Genomic DNA, 24,441 nt, shown 5'->3' on the forward strand with positions numbered 1-24,441 from the left:
TCCATTGCCTGTGATGTCTCTGCGCAAGCCCACCTCCCTCCTATTTCTGTTATGCACGCCCATGCTGGGACTGTGAGGGTAGAACTGGTATAAACACTTTGATTTGAGTCCAAACCTTGGGGAATAGCAAGAATTGGAAGGCTAGAAACAGATGGTAATGACTTTTTCCCTTAACATGCAAACTTTTTGATCAAGTTAATTGGACAACTTGAGCAAAGTTTGTGGCTAAGCACTCGGTCCCTAAATGCATTGTCATCAAGTATTCATAACTTATTATTTATTTAAGAGGCCATCCTAATTGCAATGTCCAAGTGGCTGTTTTGATAGCAAACAATTAAAGATGTTTATCATTTACTGTATGTTTTTCTAGGCATTTTTATTTTGTGAGAATTAATGGAATAAATTATGCCCTGCTTGATATTTGTTTGGTTTACACTGTTCTTTACAGGCAGCAAACCTCAACAGTGTAACTGTGTCCACATGCCACCAGCACATGATGTTATATTTTTATTGCCCCCACCTCCACCCTTATCACCTCCATTTTCCCCCATGAAAAACAATTTCCTGGGGGAATAAACAGTCCTGTGACTGCCTATTTTCTACCCTTTGACTGTGTCTGTTTACTTAGTGCCACACAAGCTACAGTTAAAAAAAAAAAAAAACACAAAGCAAGGGGTCACCTTCACTAGAGAATCAATTACTGTGCTTCTGAGCTCAGTTTGTAAATTATACATCTGGCTATTGGAGGCGATAAATTGTATTACAGCCTTTGCATAAATGGACCAACATGTTTTGAAATGCACAGCGGGATATGCAAGTCTATCTGGCAGGGAAATGGTAACAGGCACTAAATAAAGGAAATCATTTATGAGCTATTCTGTGTTAGTCATTGTCACTGCAGGCATCAGCTCAGTTGCTCTCCCTTGGTGGTTGGTGTCAATTGATGAAGGCAACGTCGTGGGCATGTTCCATTTCACTGCGGCATTCTGTTCCTAATCAAGCTTTTATACACCCAAAATTATGAGCAGCCAGGCAGGATATTACAGGCCAGTAAAGAGTGTCAGCCACATGACCATAAAATGAACCGACCTGTGCACCAGCTATATAGGTCAACACACAGCAGTGTGGGGGAGACAGTAGGTTTAGTTAGTTCAACACTGCAGGCACATTGATAGTATAAACATTCCTTCTGTGTGCATTACTGTCACTATGGCAAACACCGGTCACAGCTTTGCAATTTACAAGACATTTACTTGCATTACAGTCTTAGCTCAGGCCTCCTTTCGTTAATACATCAATGTAGGAAAACCCTCAGACTTCTTTCATATTTTAACACTCCCTGAAACTGCACACTGAACTTGAATCTGCTGTCACTGCCTGTTAAATGCAACAGCGACTCATCAGCTTGGATCACTTTGCCTCAATTAGATGCACGTGCTGAAACAAATTGAAAAACCTGACCTCCCCATTGCTTTTCATTTGATCTTTTGGTTCTGTGCAGGAGGAGCCATATGTCATGCTTAAGAAGTCTGACAAGGCGCTGGTTGGAAACGACCGTTTCGAAGGATTCTGCATCGACTTGCTGAAAGAGCTGGCCAACATCCTGGGCTTCACATATGAGATCCGTCTGGTGCCTGATGGGAAATACGGCTCCCAGGACGAGAAGGGCCAGTGGAACGGCATGATCAGGGAACTTATAGAACATGTAAGTTGTACTTCAAATTGTCTGCTCCACAGTTTTCCTTAAAGCAATAGGTCAGCATTTTGGGAAATACACTTATTAGCTTTCTTGTCAAGCATTAGATGAGAAGATTGATGCCACTGTCATGTCTGTACAGTAAATATGTAGCTGGAGCCAGCAGCCAGTTAGCTTAGCTTAGCAGTTACCAGGCAACAGGCAGAAACTCTAAGAGATTACTCCTCCCAACTAAGGAATAGACCTGGCTATAACCCCCTTAAAACTGCTATTTATTTTTTACAAATGAGGTATCACATGTTGATCAGTGAGCTTTAGAAGTGCTGGTAGGTGGATTGTGTTTCCTTTGGACAGACCAGGCAAGCCATTTTCCCCTGTTACTACTCTTTATGCTAAGCTACGCTAATCAACTGTTGACTCCAGCCACATATTTGTTGTACAGACGTATACAATATATCAATCTTCTTATCAAATTCACAGCAAGAAAGTGGATTAGCGTATTTCCTAAAATTCCAAACTATTCCTTTATTATCTGCTGCATTATTACAATTATGCAGCTACATACACTGTAAGAGTGTTTTATATCACGCAAACTTAAAAAAGCATGCCATTGAACGGAATTGCAGGTTATGTCCTCTGCACAGGCAGTGATACAGTTATGATTGAGTACAAGTCAGGAAGAGCCTGCAAAGCTGTCAGTTACATTTATGGCACAATTATGTCAAGGTTGCCTAAAAGTTACAAGTGTTTTGATGCCATTCAGTGAAACAAACCACTTCCTTCAACTGGAAAAGCCAGAGATCTAGGATGAACATATGATACTGTATTGTAAAGATACAGGAGAACACACTGGCAATCAACTTGCTAAGGCATGGTGGGCAATCGCAGCTGTCTGTGTCAAACTCAAAGCTTCAGCGGCCATGAAACAACCTCACATCGATGTGATGGTGGCAATTCTCTGCTGGCATTTCATAAGTGTCCCTGTCAGTGCTCTCTCTTTGTCCTCAGCCCCATCGGGTCAGCGCTGTACTCAGCTGAAAACTTGTAATAGCTTAAGTGGCATTTAGTGCAGGGAATCGTATGGCAGGAGTCAATGGCTTGGTGCTGAAAGGGTTGGGAAAGGTGGGCTCCCACTGCAGCACTTTATTTCTCCATCCAAGCTTTTTGCTAGATCCATGTTAATACCAATAACCTTGAGGGGAACAAATGGATTACTAAAGGCAGAGAATGCTGGCACGAAATGGAGATGCATGACTCCATCATTAGACAGCACATGCTCTTTGTATTAGTCTGTTCTTCAGATTAAAGGGAGAATGTGCAGGTAGCCACAGAGAGTCTGTTCATTATCTTAGTCAAATAGCTGTCAATTCAGTATTTTTTTCAGCCAAATGGAAAAAAACAATGTGTTGTTGTTGTCTGTAAAATAAGGTTTACATGTGTGTTGGGAAGATGTAGAATCTGATGATTGAGACCTCTAGCCTGAGCTTACTGTAACTGAATGTAAGCCGTTGAACACACACACATCCATACCAATGAGTTACTCCATTTGCTTGTGTTCCGAATAGAAGATACATTATAAATTTGATAAATACAGTTAAAGATGCATTAAAGGGTGCATTTTTAGAATCTACATATATATTTTAGCTTTAAGGTTTATTGCCTTTGTAAATAGCAGCAGAAGTGAAGTTTAGAATCTATACTGCTAGTTATTGCTTTTATTGCTCCTTAACGCATGACCAAGGACGCATGACGTCTTCTTTGTGGATTTTTAGTTGGTTCTATTCTGTGGTCTAGTGCTTTCCATACCCCTGTTGGTTAGGATAAGCTAATCGTGATTCAGCAGACCTGAAACATAAACTTTAAGGCAAGCACAAGAGATCTGACCCTGGAATGATATAAGAGGCCATTGCATCTCCAGTAAACCTCAAACTACTGCTTATTCACTGAGGTAATAAGTTGGGGCTATATTTCTACCCAGCAAAGACTGTTACATGAATGCTATTTTCTTATATATCCATTCTATAGAAAAATACTATTTTGGGAACATATTGTATGCTTGAATTGCATTCATTGTGTGTACCATATACAAAGAGGTAGAGAAGGGAAAAGTATATGGCCGCTGTCATAGTTGTTATCTGTTCAATTTGTATTCATAACTACTTTCTATTAACCTCTTAAAAACCCATTGCCACCTCATTGTAATACAGCCAGATAAGATGGGTAACAGTTTACTGCAGATCAGTGCCTTTACTTAAAAAATGGTCACTGAGTTAGATAAGGTCTGAGAAGGAAAACAGTTGGTTTTAACTGATAAAATGGTGCTGAAACACAAGGCTCATGCATTCATGCTATCAGCTCACATAGTGTACCCTCATAAATCATAGTTGCATTACAGAATTACACAAAAATATTTGATGGACATCTTTTTAAGAGAGCAAGACTTGAGTTTTTTAAAATCCGTTTCAAGCCTTCATTCATCGCTGTAGGTCATTGAGTTTTGTCACACAGAAAAGGTATTGTAACAAAAATAGTAGAGTATCTATGTGTGTGTTTGCCTTTACATATATTGTTGGATGAATATGATACTATTTTGCGATTTACTCCCCATGTAACTGATGCTTCTGAATGAGAAACTGCAATGTTGCCAAGTGCAACAGTTTAGCATTGTGAAACATACAGCCCTTTATTTTCCTTTGTGTAGTCACAAAGCTCACTGCAATGCCAAAGGGCATTGTTTGGAAGGTGCTAAATGATGCAACAGGCCTTGTTAAACTTGATTTAGTCACAATAGATGATCACTTTAATCATACTGTGATGCAAATGTTAATAGCGTGCTTAGCACATCATTTGTTTCTGTCATGGCAATTAATATTTGCTTCGACAGATAGCAAATCTAAAAGGATGGAAGGTTGTAGCCAGCCCACACCCTCATTGTTTATGCAGATATATACTGTAGTCAACAAGATTTAGGTCTATTTTGTATTTTTATGCTCATCTAAGGGTTTTTCTTGGTAATTGAAGAAAGCATGTGACTGCAAGAGGATAGACGTGTGATTTTGCTTTTTATCTGAGACAGCAGGATGACCTGGTGGTCAGAGTGGCTGACCCATAGCTGCAAGGGCAACAGTTCAACTGCATCAACAGCAAACATGTCTGTCCCGCCTGCCAAAGCACCCTTGTGTAAATCACAGTTCCAGGCTCACCACACTCTGAACACGCTGCTTATGCAAAGCAACAATTTCTTTATTGCACTGCATATGCTTCATGATTAGCCCATATTTATATTTTGATATGAGACTCCATTATATAAGTTGGTTCAGGCATATCTATACGGTTACACGGAAGTGTCACAATTTGCATTCATTCCTTACTATTGATTCTGTAAATGCATGTACAACTGGCCAATCAGACATTTTCATATTCCTTTAGCATCCCTACAGCAGCATTGTCTGTTATCTGCAGTAACCATTGCATAGTTGAGCAAAGTATAGTTTTGCAATTGCAACACATTGAACTGAAGCAAAATTTGCTCTGGTATCTGCTCTGCACTTCATAAAAAGAACAAAAGGAGCAACACAACTGCACTATCATGTAAGCGATATACAACCTTTGCTTGCATTTTACAGCTTGCAATCACAATGCTAATGTACACTATATAGGAGATGGATAAAAAAGCATGGTTGTAAGCAGTATGAAATTAATCTATGTTTGGAGCTGAAGAAAATGCACTAATGTCCTATGCTATCTTCAGTTATTTCTCATAAACAAAGAATAAGAAGCAGCTCATTGTAAAAGGTAAGTTCAGTGTACAGTCAGTAGATCGGAAATGCATGGATCACGTTAGTTGTAAGTTCATGAATCCTTCAGGCTGTCATCAGGTGAGGAGGTCCGCAGGGAGAACACCACTAAGCCCACCATCTGCAAACCCAGATAACACTGAGCCATGTGGCACGCAGCAGGGCACTATCAGGTTATCTTGCTTGTGCCCAGTTTGTGTGCCTAAGCACTAAGCAGAACAAGGACATGCAGCATGTATATTAGCGCACCATAGGGATGTCTGGAATCGCATGCTGGTTGATCTTCCGGCTGAGTGGCAGGTTGGTTCAAAGCTGCAGTTGGCAGCAGAGAACAGAGAGAGCAGTATGTGATGTACGAATTTGAATAGTTTAAAAGAGACAGCAGATGCACTGCAGGATGCACTGGTTTTCCCATCTTTCCATCTCCTCGGAGGCCACCGTATATTTAGCCACCGTGGTGCTGACCACAGGAGCACGTAATCTGCAGTGCTACACTCAAAGTGGAAATGTTTTCTCTCTGACCTTTGTTTACGGTTATGTGGTAGTTATCGCATGAATCTGATTGAAGAACTTCCCAATCCACAGGCAAAGTTAAATTCATGTTAAGAGTAGCCGTAGGGTCTAGAAAATTAGTATTTTTTGTAAAAAGAAAAGATGTCATACAATACATCAGTTCACAAGAGGAGGGCAGGACATGGCTGCTCAATTTCAGCTCAATTTCTTTTGATCTCATTAAGGTTGTTTGTGTTTCTGGAACCAGTAGATTCAATTCCTGTTGGTTCAGGTCTAATGGCTTTGCATAACGTCCCAAAACAAACACAAGATCTCATTTTACTCAATGAAAATGCTGTAACAGTGAATTGTTGTATGAACAAGCCCTGTTCCTCTCTCACCACTCAGTATGTAGGAAAAAAAAGGAAAGCCTCCCTTTGTGAGTTGTGTCGTTTCTTGGAGGGAAAAAAGTATCCAAGCGTGAACCAAGCAGCTGGTTTCATTAACCTCCTGTCCAGCCATGGTGCTGGGGAGTTGTGGGGGCTGCCAATATAAATGGTAACCTTCTGAATATGCAGTCATACGCATATAATAGGTGACTGCAACTTATCTGTCATGCTCAGCCGTGTCCATTGCATAAAGCTATATGGTGTCGTATGTCATTCTAGTGACACCAGATAATGGCTTTATAGATGGAACTGCTTTTGATACATTGGAACGACGTTTCTACTATTTCGGAAAGACATCATTGAAAAGACAGAAACATATTTCACAATCACATTATCAAGTTCATATTCACATTAAGTTTTACAGAGAATGTCATAGCCATATTTTATTGTGTCTCCAAACTTTGAATTAAAGACAAATGTTTTATAGCCCTGTTGTAACCTCCTAATAGATAATTCACAGTTCCAATGATTTAGCATGACTTAGAGCCTACAGCCATGCTAGGTGCTGTGAGACTGTACTTAGGCAGAGCTGTGCTTTGAGTTAAATCTAACATCAGCATGCTAATATGCCTAAAATGACAATGAGCATATTAGGATGTTAACATTTGCTAATTAGCACTAAACACAAAGCAGAGCTGAGACTATATAACCAAAGTATTGGATACATTTTGATCTGATGGTGGTCGTTTGATGAAAAAGTTAAGGAATCACCAGAGTTAATAAAATAAATGCTGAGGTGGACATATATCCAAGTACCAAATTGTACCAAAGCCACAAATGTCAACTTCATGGTGGTGCTGGAGGAAAAGTCAAGAGATCACCAAATGTATCATCCTCTGGGCACCATAAATGTTGCGCAAACCATACTTAATGACAATCCATGCAAAGGTTGCTGAGATATTGCTGTCTATACCAAAGTGGTGGAACAACAGACCAACAGAACAACAGACTGACTTTGCTGCCTCTAGAGTAATGCTGCTAGCTTAGTTCAGTGAGCTTAGCCCCCCTCCTGCCAATATGATAACAGGAATCAGAACAATTATCCATTATGTTTTTTGTGTTCCCATTACAGAGAGCAGACTTGGCAGTGGCTCCTCTCACCATTACCTACATGCGTGAAAAGGTCATCGACTTCTCCAAGCCCTTCATGAGCATGGGCATCAGCATTCTGTATCGCAAACCCAATGCCACCAACAACGGCTTCTTCTCCTTCCTGAACCCCATGACTCCTGACATCTGGGTCTACATTCTCTTGGCCTACCTTGGTGTTAGCTGTGTGCTTTTTGTCATTGCCAGGTAAGTCTGCAAGTTACATACTATTTGTCCTATCATACATTTTCCATGAGGTCTTTCAATAGACATAGCAATTTACTTGGTTATCACTGCAGGCTGAGTGCACCAGCAAGTTTCTCATACTGTGTTTGCTGCTGGGTAGTGATCAAGGCAGTTATGTCTGCATGGGCTCTCTACAGCCCAGCAGAGAGGGGAGGAATAGAAAGAAACCTTCAGTTGAGTTGCAAAGTCCCATTCAGTTTGCAATTTCTTGTTTCCTGTATGATGTCTTTGGAATTGACAATGCAGCTTTAAATGATGCACCTTAAAATTATCATTTAAAAAGAAGTACTTGCTGAGGCAAAAATCATAACTTCTCAAATTATCATATTTAGCAAAGCAAAGAAAAGAAAATATACACACCTGATGTGAAATTTCATCAGAGAAGGCTATATTTAGTAGATCATCAGCATTTACATTGAAAATTTAAATTGCTGGCTGTAATAAGTCATAAAATTATTATGGATTGAGATTATCTGTTTGATTGGCTGAAAAGCATCTCACTTGTAATTTTTTTTGGGTCATGAATATGATGAATATCCTGTTAGCATCATTGTCAGTATTTCCTGCTGCTTCTCATGCAAAGTGGTGCTTGAGGAAGTTCTAGAAAAGCAAGCTTTGAGAGGAGTTCTGGGGCTTGAGAGCAAACAGCTGCACTCCTCTATCCTCATTCGTTGTTGTGAGACCAAACAAATTCTGGAGTGGCTTCACATAAGTAGAAAATCATCTTAAATTGTTGCAGTTTTTTTGGAGGCCGGCCTAGATAGCTGAAAAAGCTGCATCCCTAAAAGTGCACCATATGAGCATTAAACAGACAGCACTGAACAATAAGAGGGCTACTTCAGCAGAAGTAGGTAATTTCAAATGCTGGACAGAGGTGTCAAGGCATTACCAACCATAAGGTAGAAAACACTTTGGCTTTCAAAAGCTCTACTGCAAAATAGTAATTATATTGCAGGGTACCATTTGTCCAAAGGCACATTTTGTCTATAGTTGTAAATAAATTACATGTAAAGTATACTGTAATGTGCCTGTGAAAAAAAACAAAAACGCTGCTCTTTATTTTCATAAATCAGCTAAAAAGCAGTAGGATTTAAGATGATGTAAGGCGAGAATATATTTGCTTCTTTCATTCAAGCCATAACTCAAATCCTGGAGATGTACATCTGAGAAAATACAAAGCTGCTGAGTACAGATTATTAGAAGATTTCCTTATATACATCCTTTATTTAACCAGGTAAAAGTCTCAATTTTTAAAATCAATTTTTAGTTTAATCTCAAAATTGAGATTAAACTATATTTTTCAAGTATGACCTGGCCATTGATGTGGATAAGAATTTACGTTCCACTAAGTGTGTAAGAGTGATGGAGGTTTCTTTGTGTGCATACTAGTCTCATGTAGAAACATAGCGACCTGGTTTAAGTTTTCATGTCTATGTAATATGTTTCTATATTCTCAATACAGTTAGCAATTTTTGAAATATGTGAATTTGCACAATGTTTCTAGTATAGTTGTTCTGTTGAATGTTGAATTATGGTTTTACAAACCTTTGCAAAGTGCTAACAAAAATCTTTAAAAGCAGTTATACGTTTGTGAATTTGGGTTAAACATGTTGCTCTATAAATAGCTTCAACGTGGATCTAAATGCATGCTTATATGTCTATACAGCCTTTGTAGTAAATTTTAAATGACTTAAATGTCACGAAAATGCTTCTATAATGTATCCTTGATTAAATGTATTTATAGCCAAATGTTTTCTGTAGTCTTAAAATATTGCCACTGAACATAAACCATTGAAGGACAGAAGAATTTCAGTGTTATCAGAGTGTGAAAATAAATGAAAACTGTTAATGATTGGATGTACTTAAACATTAGATGGCAGTACATGTTGCATGAAAGGGGTGAGGTAAGTACAAATTCAGTATAATATTTTGCTTCATGTTATGTTTTGAGCCGTTTCCAGATCACCTCGTCTACTGTATGTGTAGGTTGTACTCTTGGCTGACAGCTAATAGTGTTGTTTAGCAGACAGTTTTGTATAGGGTTGTTCAGCACGCAGTCTGAAGCAACCTTATGGCTCTGCTTGCCAGCACAACCTTTTTTAGAAATTAGCAGGGGAATTGAATCAGTTACATTGTCTGTGTAGAAACTGCACTCAACATAGTGGAAAAAGACATTGGCCTTTTTCATTTGTGGCCTGTTTAAGTCCTTTTTGATGTCTGCAAATGTTATGGGCATGAGTTGGGAATATTTAGAGAAAAACCTTAGATGAAAACACCAGTGTGTATATTTGACAGTAGTCATTTTAACACATAAGAAACAAAACATAGGGAAGCCAACACTGGGCAATAACACCCTCTTATTGTCCATCAGTTCACAATTCTGATTGCTTAACTAAGAGGAGAAGGACTTCAGTGATTGCTAGAAAATACTCCATTATAGAGCTGTTTCATGATGAACCATCCATCTTGTTCAGTGTCTGTGATTAAAATAGACTGCTGATGTATTAGAAAATATTTCTGCAGCATGTAATTAGATTGAAGTGTATCTATCTCTTGAACAATATAAATTTCAGTCAATTGAATCTTTGTAGATTATTGTCACTATGGCCCTTCAGAACTGAGAATATGCACTTGAGGGTTCCAGTGTTTCGGACCATTTTAGTTACTTATCTGGTTTTTGAAGAAAAGGCTTTTTTTCTGCCATTAGCACTTTCTACTATATCTCATCAAAGTTACTGATATGCCACATTTTGAGGAGATACTATCTAGAGTGTTTCAACTCTACTCAACAGAACTCCCAGAATAAAGAGCCAGAAAAAGGTTTCTCCTATATAAAAAAAATGTAAAAAGGGGGAAGTAGTGACATTTAGCATGTTTTATCTCAGCATCTGCCTCTAAAAATGACTTGTGCAATAAATGTGCACAGCATTTTCAGCAGGTGTCAAACGAAATGGCAGAGATATAGAAAGATGCATGTTTTATGGTTTCATGTGACTTTAAAGGAGCCTTCACATCCTTAAACATGACATTTTATATAAAAATATTTTTTGTGGCTCGTTGGTCACCTTCAAGTACAAAACATATAAGAAGTAGTTGAGAGGATATGTAAAGGTAATTCATCACGACCAGTTGACTTTAAAATATAAAACCAATGAAACAACTGCATACAAACAACTTGAAATTTATGGATGGGTGGTCACATTGTTCCCAACATGTTATGACTGCATACAAAGTTCCATTGTTAAAGCTGCAATCAATTTTTTATGGTAACAATTGATCAAATGATTCTGTTTAATTTGAAAGCTGTTGCCCATCGTTTTCACAACAAGTTTACAGTTTCATTAAGTTTGTTTGAAGTTTTTTCTGCTGCCCCCAAGTGGCCAAAAAGCTGTTCATGCTGCTTTCACTACTTCTTTGTAAAGCTGCTGCTATAGTGTAGTAATCAAAAGTTATGTCACTCCAAACCAAAGGCAAAACTCTAAAATAGCTGTAACTCTCAGAATAGGTCTCAAGCTAATATGATTCAGTTCTTGAGATTCCTCTTCAGGAGGGAATGGTGTTAACCAATTTAAAAACAGCTCTCCAACTTCCTGTCTCGTTCACCAGGTTCAGCCCTTATGAATGGTACGACGCCCATCCTTGTAACCCCGGATCAGATGTGGTGGAAAACAACTTTACCCTGCTCAACAGCTTCTGGTTTGGAGTCGGTTCCTTAATGCAACAAGGTATGGCGTTGCACACATCCTCTTACCTGTCAAAAACAATACGATCACACCAGCCGCCTTTTCCTGTGCACTGCTAGCTCCCACTTTCTGCCTCTTTAACTGACAAGCTCCATGATTTCCATTCCGTGACTGTTTCATAAGACATTTACCTGTCAAGAACAACTGCAGAGCTCAGTCTTACATGACAAGGGAAGGCTGTTGTCACCTACCTGCTGTTTAAAAAGGGAAGAGTAGGTGCCAGGCACTTGTCAGAGATTGTCAGCTAAGGATGGAAAACATTGCTGCATTTATTTCCCCATAACGCAGTCGCTGGCCCTGCTCAAGAGCTTTCTGAGTGTTAGGACGAAAAGGGTAAGTTGAGGAACATGTCTGACAAATACCAGCTGTCAACCATGCTTGAACTGGCTGGTGTGATGTTTTCAGAGCTGTACGACTTGCACTGAGAGTGACCCGCTGTAGAGAATCCATATGTCTCACTGTCCAACAAGTAGCGTACCAATTAAATGTCACTGTGAGCTTGTTTGATGCTAATATACAATTTTTTCAAAAGTCAGAACAAAAGAAACTCTTCATTCTTTCAACACAAGAACCCAACATGTACTGTATTACTAAACCTCCCACTGCAGATATAATTCTAAATTTTGTCTTAAAAGATACAAATTATTTTTAACGTGCTAGGTGTCCCTTAAAGCGATAGGTAACCAAATGAAAGCCCAGAAATAACATAATGAAGTCAACTGTGGAGGAAAAAGACCAAAGTAATAAAATGTTTAACCTCAATGTAACAAGACAAATCAAGGAGGCTTAGTGAGACTCAGCAGTGGATCTTTGCCCGTAAGGATAGCAAACACATTCAGCAATTCATTAAGCACAGAAGCTCGGCAGCACTCTTGTGAAACTGCATAGCAGCTCTGCCAATTTGCCGGTGCAGGCAGAGGGCTGCGAGTGTAGCACCAGCGTGCCGGGAGGGAGAGGAGAGAGAGAATCAAAACAAAATGAGCTAGTTAGTAGGCTATATTATTAAACTAAACAGGGAAAATTTCCCCATTATAATTCATACTGTGGCTCACAGTGTTGTCTGTCAATGTCTGAGCTCCAGTGTTTCTCATATTTACAGCGGTTAACCAAAGCTGCTACTGCTAATTAGTTTTTATTCATAGTTGCCTGAATAAAATGTTTCACATTGGTTATCAAAATGAATGGGAAGTTCATGTGCCTTATGTGTCTGTTAACAGGTTTATTTCTATTGGCATATTTTTTTTATATTGCAGGACTGTTTCTACATGGGTTTTAAATTAAGTATTGTCAAAAACACCTTCACAATGATATTGAACATATACTGTAATGTAAGTTTTAAATTGACATGTACTGTTTTCTGGCTTTCCATGACACCCATTTATTCTACAGTACCTTGTAACACATGCTGTATGGTGGTATCTGCAGCGAGGTATATTTATCTGTATCACATAAACAGACAACCCCTGCTTGTCTGCCAAACACAGTGACAGCAGCTGAGACGGAAGCCATTTCCTTGACATGTTTAAAATGCAAATGGACGGGTTTGAGGAGATCCCAAAAAAAAAATCTACCAGCTTGTCTGTGGGAGGGAGGTGTCATACACAACACAAAGAACACAAAATGTGAGGAGGTGCAAAAAGCAAACACTTTGTGTACTTCAAAAGCATTCCTGGGGGTCTCAGTAGGCTTTTGCTCACAACAAACATATGTCTGATCATTTCCCGTAAATTGGTTTCCCCATATAATTTTTTTTTTGAAAGTGCGTTTGATTTATGAGTTGACTCATTTCCAATCCGCAATTCTTACCAACATTTTCCCTTGATTTTCTAAAACATATTTCTACTCTAAATATTAGCAAGATGCATAGTTGTAAGCCTAAATTATTGCATTCTTCATTTGGTCCTTTATGCAAGAATAAATCTGTGGTGGTGTTTTGTCTGTGGTTCAGAAACCAGAGTTGTGACTTTGCCCCTTCTTGAGATTCAGATCAAGATGTACTTGCTATGGAATAAACATTTCCATTCAGAAGTGTCACCATTTAAAAGCAATTAACTACTAGTAAAGCCTCAAGCTCTGAAAGGAAGTTTTTGCTATGACTCCACAGAGAGACGGCTAAGTGCAGGTAATCATTCTCATGGGAAAGCCTAGTCCTCTCATGTTAAGGTGAGGCATTGCTAGTGGGAAGAAACACTTCAGAAAACCGGGGCATTAAGCACAATGCACTACTGAATCCACAGAGAACAGTTTTTTTCCCCCTCCCAACTGACATTTCAAAAAGCATCATTAAATACAAAACATTCTGTTTATTTATTCAAGGGAGAATAGCAGTGTCAGAAAGACTTAAGAAAGGTGAGCTGTAGTGTTAGTAGTGGCTATAGACATACTTGTACATTAACTCCTCTATTGTATATAGTATACACAAATGCTGCAAAAAGGAGCTCCCACACAATAAATGAATGCACGGCTGGCATTGTTTTAACCTCAGTCAACATTAAGTCTAAAAACAGTTTCCCTGAGTGCTTTTACTAAGAATATTTTTGCATTACAGAGGAACTGTTGAAACATGGAAACTTTGATATATAAATCCTAAGACTGGATGATAAAACAAATCCAAAATGAGTTAAAAATGCAACAGCACAGCTTTTCTCAGGCTTCAACTAAAAGAATCTTCAAAAATTCAAGTCTACTTTTTAATATTATTTTTCATATAAATTCTCTAAACCCACTTTTGAGGCTATTAAGTACAGCTTAATATTTTTCTTTCTTAAAGCAAAACATCTCCTGAGAAACAAAAATTTGATAAATTATAGCGAAAATATTTCAACATAGTTTATTTACATTCAAATGTGGAATTTTCTTATAATAACAGTATACAAAATTCCCTCTGCTGAGTACAGACTCAGGTGAGGTTTTGCACAACTGAAGGCTAAAGGTTAGCATACCACATATTCAGTCATTCATTAGCATTTTTGTGCGTGAACTTACAGATGGACAATAACTTGATACTGCTGGATTTAAAAAAATGTTAGAGCCAGTGTTTGGTTTGTCCCTTCTGGGTTACAGTAGAAACACGGTGGTTCAACATGGTGGACTCTACAGAAGGCAACCTGCAGTGTCTGTAGATAAAAAAGGCTCATTCTAAGGTAACAAAAATATAACAATTGAAATATGGCATAATAAACCATTTTTGATGAAAAGCAAATTTCTGAATCTGATCACAAAAATGTCTATATTGCCACAATGATATTTGTACTTCTGTGTATGTATAGTCTTAGGCAGCTATTTACAGTATCCATGTGAATGAGCAATGCAGGAGTCAGCAAGATAGATGTGATGTTTTAGTTACTGAAATACTACAGTATAGTCCATTTATATTTCCCTGGTTTACAAGATATGAGTCCTTCCTCAAGGAAATGCATGGCATATTGACACCATTTTATTTCCCTGGCACCATATGACTGATCTGCTTTTTGTATTTATTAGAGTGTTCTGATGTAGCGCCATATACTGTTCCCTGCTGACAACAGCACTTTATAGTGTGGATTTCAATTGAGTTACCCGTTGGTTCACTTCATTTTTAGTGCAACCAGAGGATGCATCTGGATCTTCCCTCTCTGAAGCCAGAGTGAATTAAGGGATGCTGCTGTCTTCCCTTGTTTGTAACTGTGTAGAGTCTTTGTCAAACCACAAAGGACAAATCCAATCAAATTTGGTAGAAGAGGTTAAAGAGCTGACCACTCTGCCCCCCTTCTGTGGGCTTGTTACTCTTTAGAATTGCCCTCATAAATCTTCTCAGTAAAGTAACAGAGTGCACCAAGCACAAGGGTATTTTAAAGGTTGTCAGAGATGAGATATAAAGTAACTTTAACACCAGTCAGTGAGCCATTGTAAACATAGTATTACTCAGCAGAGGACCACTCAAAGTCAAGGCTGATGCAGAGGTGTACTGTCAGTCTGGCTAGGTACTATATCTTGATTATTCTTTTTCCTTTTTTTTTTATACATACTGTGATGATTTGTTAATGTGTACATCTGGTAAATCTGATAAGCTTTGACATTACATAATTGGAGCATGGTAGGAAACTTAATTATAGTTAGTGTGAAGTACATGTAAAGTAAAACTGGAACATACAGTACTAGAAATAATCAAATTAGGTCTGGTAGTTTTTATATTCCCTTATTAAAAGTTTTTATATTCTATTTTCAATTAAAACATAGTTTGTTACTGATGTGTAAGATCTCAAAGCGACATAAATTGATAGTCTGCAACAAACTTTTGCAGTTTGATAGAGTACACAGTGAAAGTTACTGCTGCCAGCTCTAAAAGGCTCACATAAAAGGCTTTTTATACCCAATGTAGAAGCCTGAGGAATATATAGTTTACTGGTCTGATCAGCCTATTCTGAATTTTTTAGCTTAGAGTTTGAAGAAACTGCCAAACTGGCTTCCTTTTCTGTTTCCTCACTGACAGTAGCTTGATCAACACCAGTGGCACTGCCAGAAACATTTGCAGGCTAATTAACAAAAACGCAAGCCATCATGTTTCTGAATTTGTTTAATTCAGTTACTGTATTGGCAGGTACAGTTTTTTCAAGTTAACTCTACTAATACTCTCTCACTATGTGTTGGTTGGATACAGGCTCAGAACTGATGCCCAAAGCCCTGTCGACCAGGATCATCGGTGGGATCTGGTGGTTCTTCACACTCATCATCATATCATCCTACACAGCTAATTTAGCAGCTTTTCTAACTGTGGAGAGAATGGACTCACCTGTGGACTCAGCCGATGACATTGCTAAGCAGACCAAGATTGAGTATGGCGTGGTCAAAGATGGCGCAACCATGTCTTTCTTTAAGGTATGGCACACACTAGTTGTATGAAAACAATTTTAGCATTATTTCATTAAATAAAATATTAGACGGATCAATTACTGAAGGTACTACACAGATATAGAATAAAAAATGTCAACCACAATACAGTCTCTTTATTACTTATTTCATGTATTTTACAGTGTGAAAACAGTCATACTGTAGTTGAAGCCTGGCAGGTAGAAACATGTACAGTAATAATGTTGAAAAATTGATGTGTTAAGAAATGAGGCATGATGTGGAATCTTGAGTTTTTAAATTGACTTTTCAAAAACTTTTTTTCTATATCGTAGGTATATATATATTTTTACAGTTAGATCTTAATTCCCACGGCAAAGGGAAATTCTACAGCTTCACCACTTCTCTACACTGTTTGATGTGTTTCTCCATAATGATTTTTTTATTCCGAAGTTTCAGCGTTTGCCTGCAGGGTCTTTGACTTTATTTTATTATTTTGAGCTTTGCTATAGATGCTGCTGCTGCTGGGGTGCTGAATAACACATGTAACAGAGTTAGTTTCTCAGAGTAAGAAAATGAAAACACTGCACATTTCTATTGAAGATGGTCCATAATTTTATGACATTCAATAGCAAGAGAGTAAAAGAAATCAATTCTTCCAGGGCATCTGTCTGCCCTAATATTTATGCCCCCCAAAATTTTTAGTTGAACTAATAAATGCTCTATGCCTCATTGTTGAATCTGCTGAATGGTATGTGTATACTGGATCCCCCAGATTATGTCATTTGATTTAGAGATTTTTGCTGATATGTATGATCAAAACAATATCGGTGTCTTGGAATTACATCCAATTGTGTTCATATTAAGTATGTAATGATAATTAGTGCGCCTGGATGCAACTCAACTTGTTGACCCTTCACTTTCTCTGAATATCTACAGTATGTAAATGAAAGTTATTCTAGATAATTTACTTACGTACTCATAAATCACAGTTGGAATTGTAGCGTCATAAATAGGAGATGCAGGTGTTTAATTACCTCATCAGAGTTGCATGGCTCAAATGCCCTCTGCTCCCTCTTGGTCTTACAGAAAAGCCTAATGAACTCAACTCAATGAGGCAGAGAAGCATGATAAATACTGAGGAGACCGGGAGTAGATAAAGGCTTTGCAGATGTATGTAACTGGATGGATTCTTTCCTTAACTTTTGTTCAAATTCATTCAAATAACTATCCACCAGATAGCAGATGGTTAGTTACTGTACAAGCCAGATGTGGTTCTTTGACACTGAATCAAAAATACATGTCCAGAGAAAACTAGTTAATGTTGTGTTGTGGATTGTGGCAAAATCCATTAGCGAATATTTTAGCGATGGCTGACCTGGTAGTCTGATAGCTAACCAGAAGGCTTTATCTATTATCAATACTGTTGAAACAACAAACTGTTTGTAGCCGCTGTTGTCAAGGGAGGTTGTCACATCACCTAAAAACCCTCTTATGAGGAGATGTTTTGTTAAATTGCTTTTCAAATCAAGAGCGTTGAAGGGCACATGAAAGCAAGTCTAACTGCCCCTAAGGAAAGTAGCTTTCACTTGCTGTTAAAGGGTTGAAGGAAATTACTGGATGCAGTAGTATGCCAATTTACACTTTTAGCAGATATAAGGGATCTATAGGGAAACATCTGTTATCATGAGACCAGTATAAGCTGTGTACTAAGCTGCTATAGGTCCAGGTTTATCTGACCTCACCTACTCATCTGGGAAAAAAGTGACAAAGATGCCACCTTGGCAACAATTGCAATTCATCCTAATTGGTAGTTTTAAGTTTTAATATCAGGCTATAATATCTCAATTTTAACCAACCAGGACTGTGCTTCTACTGTAGTTACATATAATGGAGGCCTTCTTATAATAGCATCTTTCACAATTTGAAATGGCTTATAGTCTTTAGACAGTAATTATCTAGGATTAGACATGGCATAAATGTGACCTCATATGAAATTGCATGAAATACCACATAGCCTGATGCAAGACTAATGGAGAGGCATTCTATTATTGCTGCTTCAGTAGCACTTATGAGAATAGATGTGCGCAAAGCTTCAATTTACTGTCCTTTAATCCTGTGACAATGGAGATCTGTAGGAGTAATCATATAAATCTATTCGGTCACTGGCTAAAGAATCTGTATTCCTAAATACTATACGTCTAATCTTTGACATTTTCTATTCAAGCATTAAAAAAATCCCCATAGGCGTAAAGTTATTCTGCCATTCACCAGGGCTACAGAGGGACTGGCAAGATTTCATGGTTAGCAGTATTTTCAGCTTTAACACCCTGGGCTGTGATGTTTGAAAGTAATTTTGTTCAAGCTCAACCTTTTTTTAGTGGCAAAAGCATTGTATATTTTTCAACCACTTTTTCCCTACCTGCAGCAAGGGAGATTGTTCAAATGGGGTTCAAAGGCACATTTTTTAAACGGGCTCTTTCCATCCCTTACAGAAATCTAAGGTTTCTACTTTTGAGAAGATGTGGGCCTTTATGAGCAGCAAGCCAAGCACATCACTGGTGAAGTCTATTGAGGATGGGATTCAGAGGGTGCTGAAGTCTGACTATGCCCTCATTATGGAGTCCACAACTATCGATTACATCACCAAGAGGAACTGTAACCTGACACAGGTGGGAGGGCTCATCGACAGCAAAGGCTATGGCATCGGCACTCCCCTCGGTAAGACCTGTGAATGACCACAGAATACATTTTACAGTACCAAGTAATAAAAAATTCAAGCCAGTCTTATAAGTCGTGTGCTGCCTTTTGAAGGATGAGGGCGAGGGAGTTCTTCTTAGACAACGCAGAGGCATAAGATGTGTTTTTTTAGCTACTAGTCAGACAGTATGCCACAACATGTTTATGAACCTTATTATCACAGAATCCAGCTGGCGTTTCTTCCAAAGTAAAACAGGCCTTATGTTGCTTCCAGGCTCTCCGTACAGGGACAAAATCACCATAGCAATCCTAAGCATCTTGGAGGATGGGCGCCTACACATGCTGAAGGAGAAGTGGTGGAGTGGGAGCAGCTGCTTGGATGAAGAGCGTCGCGAGACAGGCCCCATGGGTATCCAGAACCTGGGTGGTATATTCATTGTGCTGGCATCTGGCCTAGTGCTGTCTGTTTTTGTGGCAATTGCTGAATTCATCTACAAGCTAAGGAAGACTGCAGAACGTGAACAGGTATGTGTCCCCATAGATTATTTGCAGATTTTTTTTCTCATTTGATCTTTAATCTCTAGTTTGGATGGATGTAAAATTAATCTAACATTAATTAAATTACACTCCACCAGGATTTCAGTTATTTCACCCTCGATTTTAGCAAAGAAGTTGCTAACCATGCTTATTTTGTTATGATACACATAGCCTCTAAACCAAAGCTGTGCTCTATTCATGGCTTTTAGTTCAAACATCTTATAAAAGGATTTGCATGCCTTTGGCTAATCCCTAGGAGTACTTGGCCATAACACCACAACATTTACTTATTTTAACATGCATAATTGCAAATTGGAGCATAGAGAATTAATCCATTATTAGTCATTGGAGATGTCAGAATAGCATGAACCCTTTACCGTTTTAAAATCACTAATTTGAGTCATGCTAAGTGAGTGGTTGCATGCAGGCTCATGCACCATACTTGTTCACTCTTTCTGACACAGCAGCAATAATGAACCGTGTGCAGGCTAAATGTGGTGGTGGTGGTGTGATTTGACATTGCTGACAGCCATGGATGCATGTGCGCGCGCACACACACACACACACACCAGCAGTAACACAGCATGAATGTTATTTTCTAATGCATTTTGTGGTCTTTACACTGTGGACACTCTCTGCTGTCAGAACAATTTAAAGCTAAGGCATTTACCCCCCGTCCCTTTCCCCTCTTCTCCTTCTTGCTCTCCTCCCCGCATCCTCCCTTTTTGCCCAGAGGTCTTTGTGCAGTGCCATGGTGGACGAGATCAGACTGTCGTTCACCTGCGAGAGGCGGGTGAAGCACAAGCCTCAGCCTCCAGTCATGGTGAAGACGGATGCAGTGATCAACATGCACGCTTACAACGACCGACGACTCCCAGGAAAGGACAACATGAGCTGCAGCACTGGGATGACTCCCGTGTTCCCATGACAATGTGTTCCCCCCAGGGCAAGAACCTCTTGAGCAACATGTCAGGGGTGGTGCCAGAGACTAGAGACAATGGCATAGACGGAATCACCAGATTCACCATTAACCACAGTGACATGGGGACACTAACAAAACATGGGCAACTCAAAATGGCAGCATCAGCCACACAGGTATGACAACATTCACCACTGTATTCCAAACCACAAGAGGTAAAATAAATATTTGGGGAAGGGTACTGGGAAAACAGTGTACCCAAATAATCAGTTTCAAGTCTGATGTTTACGTGCGCAACACAAAAACACAAGAAAATACACACCGTTCAAGGAATCCTCAATCAGTGAAAAGACTGAGAATTTTATTGGGAAATATGGACTGAAGCAAGAAGAAAGGCTTTGTTAAGAATGGCAATAAATGACAGATATACAAGGAGGAAAAGGAAGATCAGTTTTGCCACATTCAAATTATGATATCAAGTTCTTACCTTTATCCTGTTGAATTTCATAAACTCCTGAATGGCCTTTGACAGCCGAAAAATAATGTTACCTCAAACATGTTGTCTAGGCTTGAGTGATTATCTTTGAGTCATAAGCTGCAGGATCTTTTGAAAGCATGGTTCACAGGTACACATATAATGTAGGTGGAAGCCCATAGCAAGATACAATTGTTGTGAAGTTGTTATGTGATATTATGTTGTTACACAGAAGAAATTAATCATTGATATAAAGCAAAGCTGGAATGGGGACACGCCTTTGTTAAAAGATTCCACAGAGGACCATTAGATAATGTTTTTGCAGGGTTAGATTTATTTGAGCAAGTATGTTTTATGTCAAAATCATTTTGTACACGATTGAATCAGTTAAATTGCCAAAGATCTGACCATTCAACAGAACTATATACAGTACAGTATGGGCCAGTTCACTTTTTAGAGAGCGCTTATTTTGTTTTAAATGCAAAGTAAATTGGAGTGGTTTAAGTGGGACTATTAAGGGATCATGCTCTAACAGTGTTTCAAACCATGTAGGGTAATATGTATTCAAAGTAAATCCCATTTGGCACAGCATTGTATTTTCTAATTAGCGAACCACGTCACATCAAAATATTGTTATCAACACTGTAATGTAAAACAATCATTACATAAGAAGAATGAGGAAAAAAAACCTGATGGATTTCCTGATGAAATGTCTTTTTGAAATCACAACCTTGGTCCTGTGTAAATTCCAAAAGGATAATCATAGAAATACTGAGCAATTATAGGAACCAATTTCAAAAGTTTGTACTTACCTTTGATGGAATTGTAGCATGTATGTACTTTAAAAAAAACAACAACATATATCTACAGACTGGGTTAGGAAGGCATTGGATAAGGTATTTCTGTTTATATCTTAGTTTAATAAAGAATTGTAAGTCACAGAGACAAAAGGTAAGAGACTGTGACCTTAAAACTCAAGTGCAGTTTTTGAGTGCATTTAATTGTGACCATCCATCCAATCACGAGCTGGACTGTCCATGTGTGGCTACGGACTACTGAATGTCACAAGTACTTCTGAACACATTTTTGAACCGTTACTTCATTTCTCATCAGATGTGATCTATAGGCTTTTTGGCTGGAAACGGATTGTTTCGCATTATGAGGGTTTCGTTTAAAACCATGAGAAGATTTCAAAGGTTATCTCAGACTTGAAAGCCTTTTCTGTTTAATTACCAATTGTGGAAAATCCATACTTGTAGTGTGTGAACATGCTGAAAGATAGTGTGGTGAATAGACAGAAGGCAGGTGGTTTTGTGTGTTCATGTTGACTTTAATGCCTATTTCGTAAGTGTACATCTTCAGCAAGTGTCATGCCGTAGGAAGATTCGAGGAGTCTGTGAGCTGCTGTCACCTGGGAGCTGAACGAACAGCAAACCTCTGTGAGGTTAACGTTGTTAAAACGTCGAGACAAAAAAAAAATCACATCTATCTATGATTCAAGGAAACTCCAATCTGTAAAACTTAGAGTTGGTTTGGTAGAAATTCACTGTATAATTGTTTATCAATTCCCTTCTGCAAAGTAGAGTATGTAGATAAGATCAGCAGGAGAAAATGTATTTTGCTAAATTTATACGGTTATAAATGAATTCTGTTCACAGTCAAATATGTAGATGCTATTTATTTCATTAGAGAGGTCACTTTAACCTACTTCCTCACTTTACCCCAGTTCCGCAGCCCAAAACCTTGTTTATTTATTTAATGGAAATTAATTATATTATGGTATATTGGATTACTATCATCCAGGTGGGAAATGTGTGTAAATCTTCTTTTATGATGGCTAATATATTTCTACAAGGTAAACATGAAATGGAAATGTTGAGCTTCCCCATGAATTTAGGGGACACTCCCTTAGAGTAAGGAGAGTAGAATCTATCTTATGTAACTGGACCTTTACTGCTCTTGAAATCCCGATTAGGACCTGGTCTAAGGTATGGCCGCGGCCGATACGTGGTTATACTATATTACTGTTACCCTCACGTGTACTGTAGCTTTCCATGCAGGTGATTAAAGACTCAAGTTTGCTTGTATTTCACCTCTGTAATATGTGAAAATAATTGAAAAGTTCCTCATAATCAAAATTTGTTAAAATTCCAAACAGGGTTTCTGATTTGGCTGATACAGTCAGTTTGGTTACTGAATATATTCATCTTTTTTATAAATTAATGTGAATAATAATGTCATTTTACACAAAATTGTATGAAATGTGAGAGAAAAGTAATGCAAAATGTAAGCTACATAACCTGTGTTCCATTAGCAGTGTGTGATATGAGTTTTGATTTTCCAGCAGTCACAACGGTATGCCTTTTTATGCATACCTTTCTTTTGAGTTGCACAGCTTCTATCATTTGGCAGAAAACCTTTCAAACAATACGGAAAATATGTTGGTGCCAACCAGGGTTTTCTTTGTGGACATGCAGAATTTCTATGAATATAGTTTTTGTAAGGTTTTGTAAAAAAAAAAGAAAAAAAAAGATTTTGTTTTCCTAGTAACTGTATGTGTTAAGAGAACATTAGAATAACCGACATCTGAGTAAAACATGGGGAAATTCAACGAAATATTATAGAAAAGCTATTGAATTATTTTCTTTTTAACACATTGTGAATAATTCAATTGTACAGTTTGCTGTATGGGTTATATGAAGTTTTAAATAAAAAATACAAACTATTTATATCTCCTGTTGAGCTACTGATTGATTGATGTTAAAAACATGTTGCAAGACATGGACTTGAGGTGAACTCAGTCAGTAGTTTGTTATAGTATTACAATGTTACAGGTAAAGTTAACTATTTTGGACTCATTTGAGTTTTACATTTAAGAGATTATTAGCTATGCTCTGGTTATAGTTCATTGGTACAAAGCTGCTAACACTTGCTGTTAAGAATAATAATAATAATAACTTTGTTTATATTGCACAGAGTTTACAAAGTACTTTGAAGCAGTCATAGGTATAAGTTTAGTATTATCATTTAGAAAGGTTACACCAAGTAAAATATTGACATTGACTCAATTTTAAAACCCAGTATATATGACGATTTTTCCAAATGACCTGCAACTTGATTAGATTAGATTAGATTTAAATAACTCCAGTGAGGGATCACAGCACTATGTAAGGATATGTAATCATATGACAAACATAAAAAGTACATTGAATAATTAATGCAAGCAAATGTATTGAAACAAAAAAATTAAACAAATAATAAGGATATGACATTATCATTATTATGCTACTTTAACAGATGTGAGATTAAATGCATTGTACATGAGGATGTTTCCATGCATGCAAATATGTAAATATCACTTAATGAATTTGTTTGCACTAACCATTTTTAAATGATTATTTTCTGGGAAGAAAAGAAAGAAATAATCTTAGACACTGTCCATCACTTGTACTCATTTTATGAAAATAAAGA

The 24,441-nt window shown here is 38.0% G+C and overlaps 1 protein-coding gene across 2 annotated transcripts in view; it reads left to right on the plus strand.

The window, feature by feature from the left end:
* The window catches only part of LOC118336323 (glutamate receptor ionotropic, kainate 3), an 86,320-nt gene extending 62,633 nt beyond the window's left edge, over positions 1–23,687 (plus strand). Inside the window, exons 10-16 of one of the 2 annotated variants that reach the window (XM_035672937.1) lie at positions 1,502–1,705; positions 7,507–7,730; positions 11,376–11,494; positions 16,152–16,369; positions 18,835–19,060; positions 19,314–19,564; positions 20,310–20,650. In XM_035672937.1, coding sequence (XP_035528830.1) covers positions 1,502–1,705; positions 7,507–7,730; positions 11,376–11,494; positions 16,152–16,369; positions 18,835–19,060; positions 19,314–19,564; positions 20,310–20,504 — 1,437 coding nt within the window. In that variant the 3' untranslated portion in view covers positions 20,505–20,650. Of the gene's footprint in view, positions 1–1,501; positions 1,706–7,506; positions 7,731–11,375; positions 11,495–16,151; positions 16,370–18,834; positions 19,061–19,313; positions 19,565–20,309 lie in introns of both variants that reach the window. The other variant, XM_035672939.1, reaches the window with a different exon arrangement.
* The last annotated feature ends 754 nt before the right edge of the window (positions 23,688–24,441 follow it).

This window comes from Morone saxatilis, unplaced genomic scaffold, assembly GCF_004916995.1.
Source record: "Morone saxatilis isolate NCDOM2014 unplaced genomic scaffold, NCSU_SB_2.0 Contig24, whole genome shotgun sequence".
In the NCBI taxonomy this organism is placed as follows: domain Eukaryota; kingdom Metazoa; phylum Chordata; class Actinopteri; family Moronidae; genus Morone; species Morone saxatilis.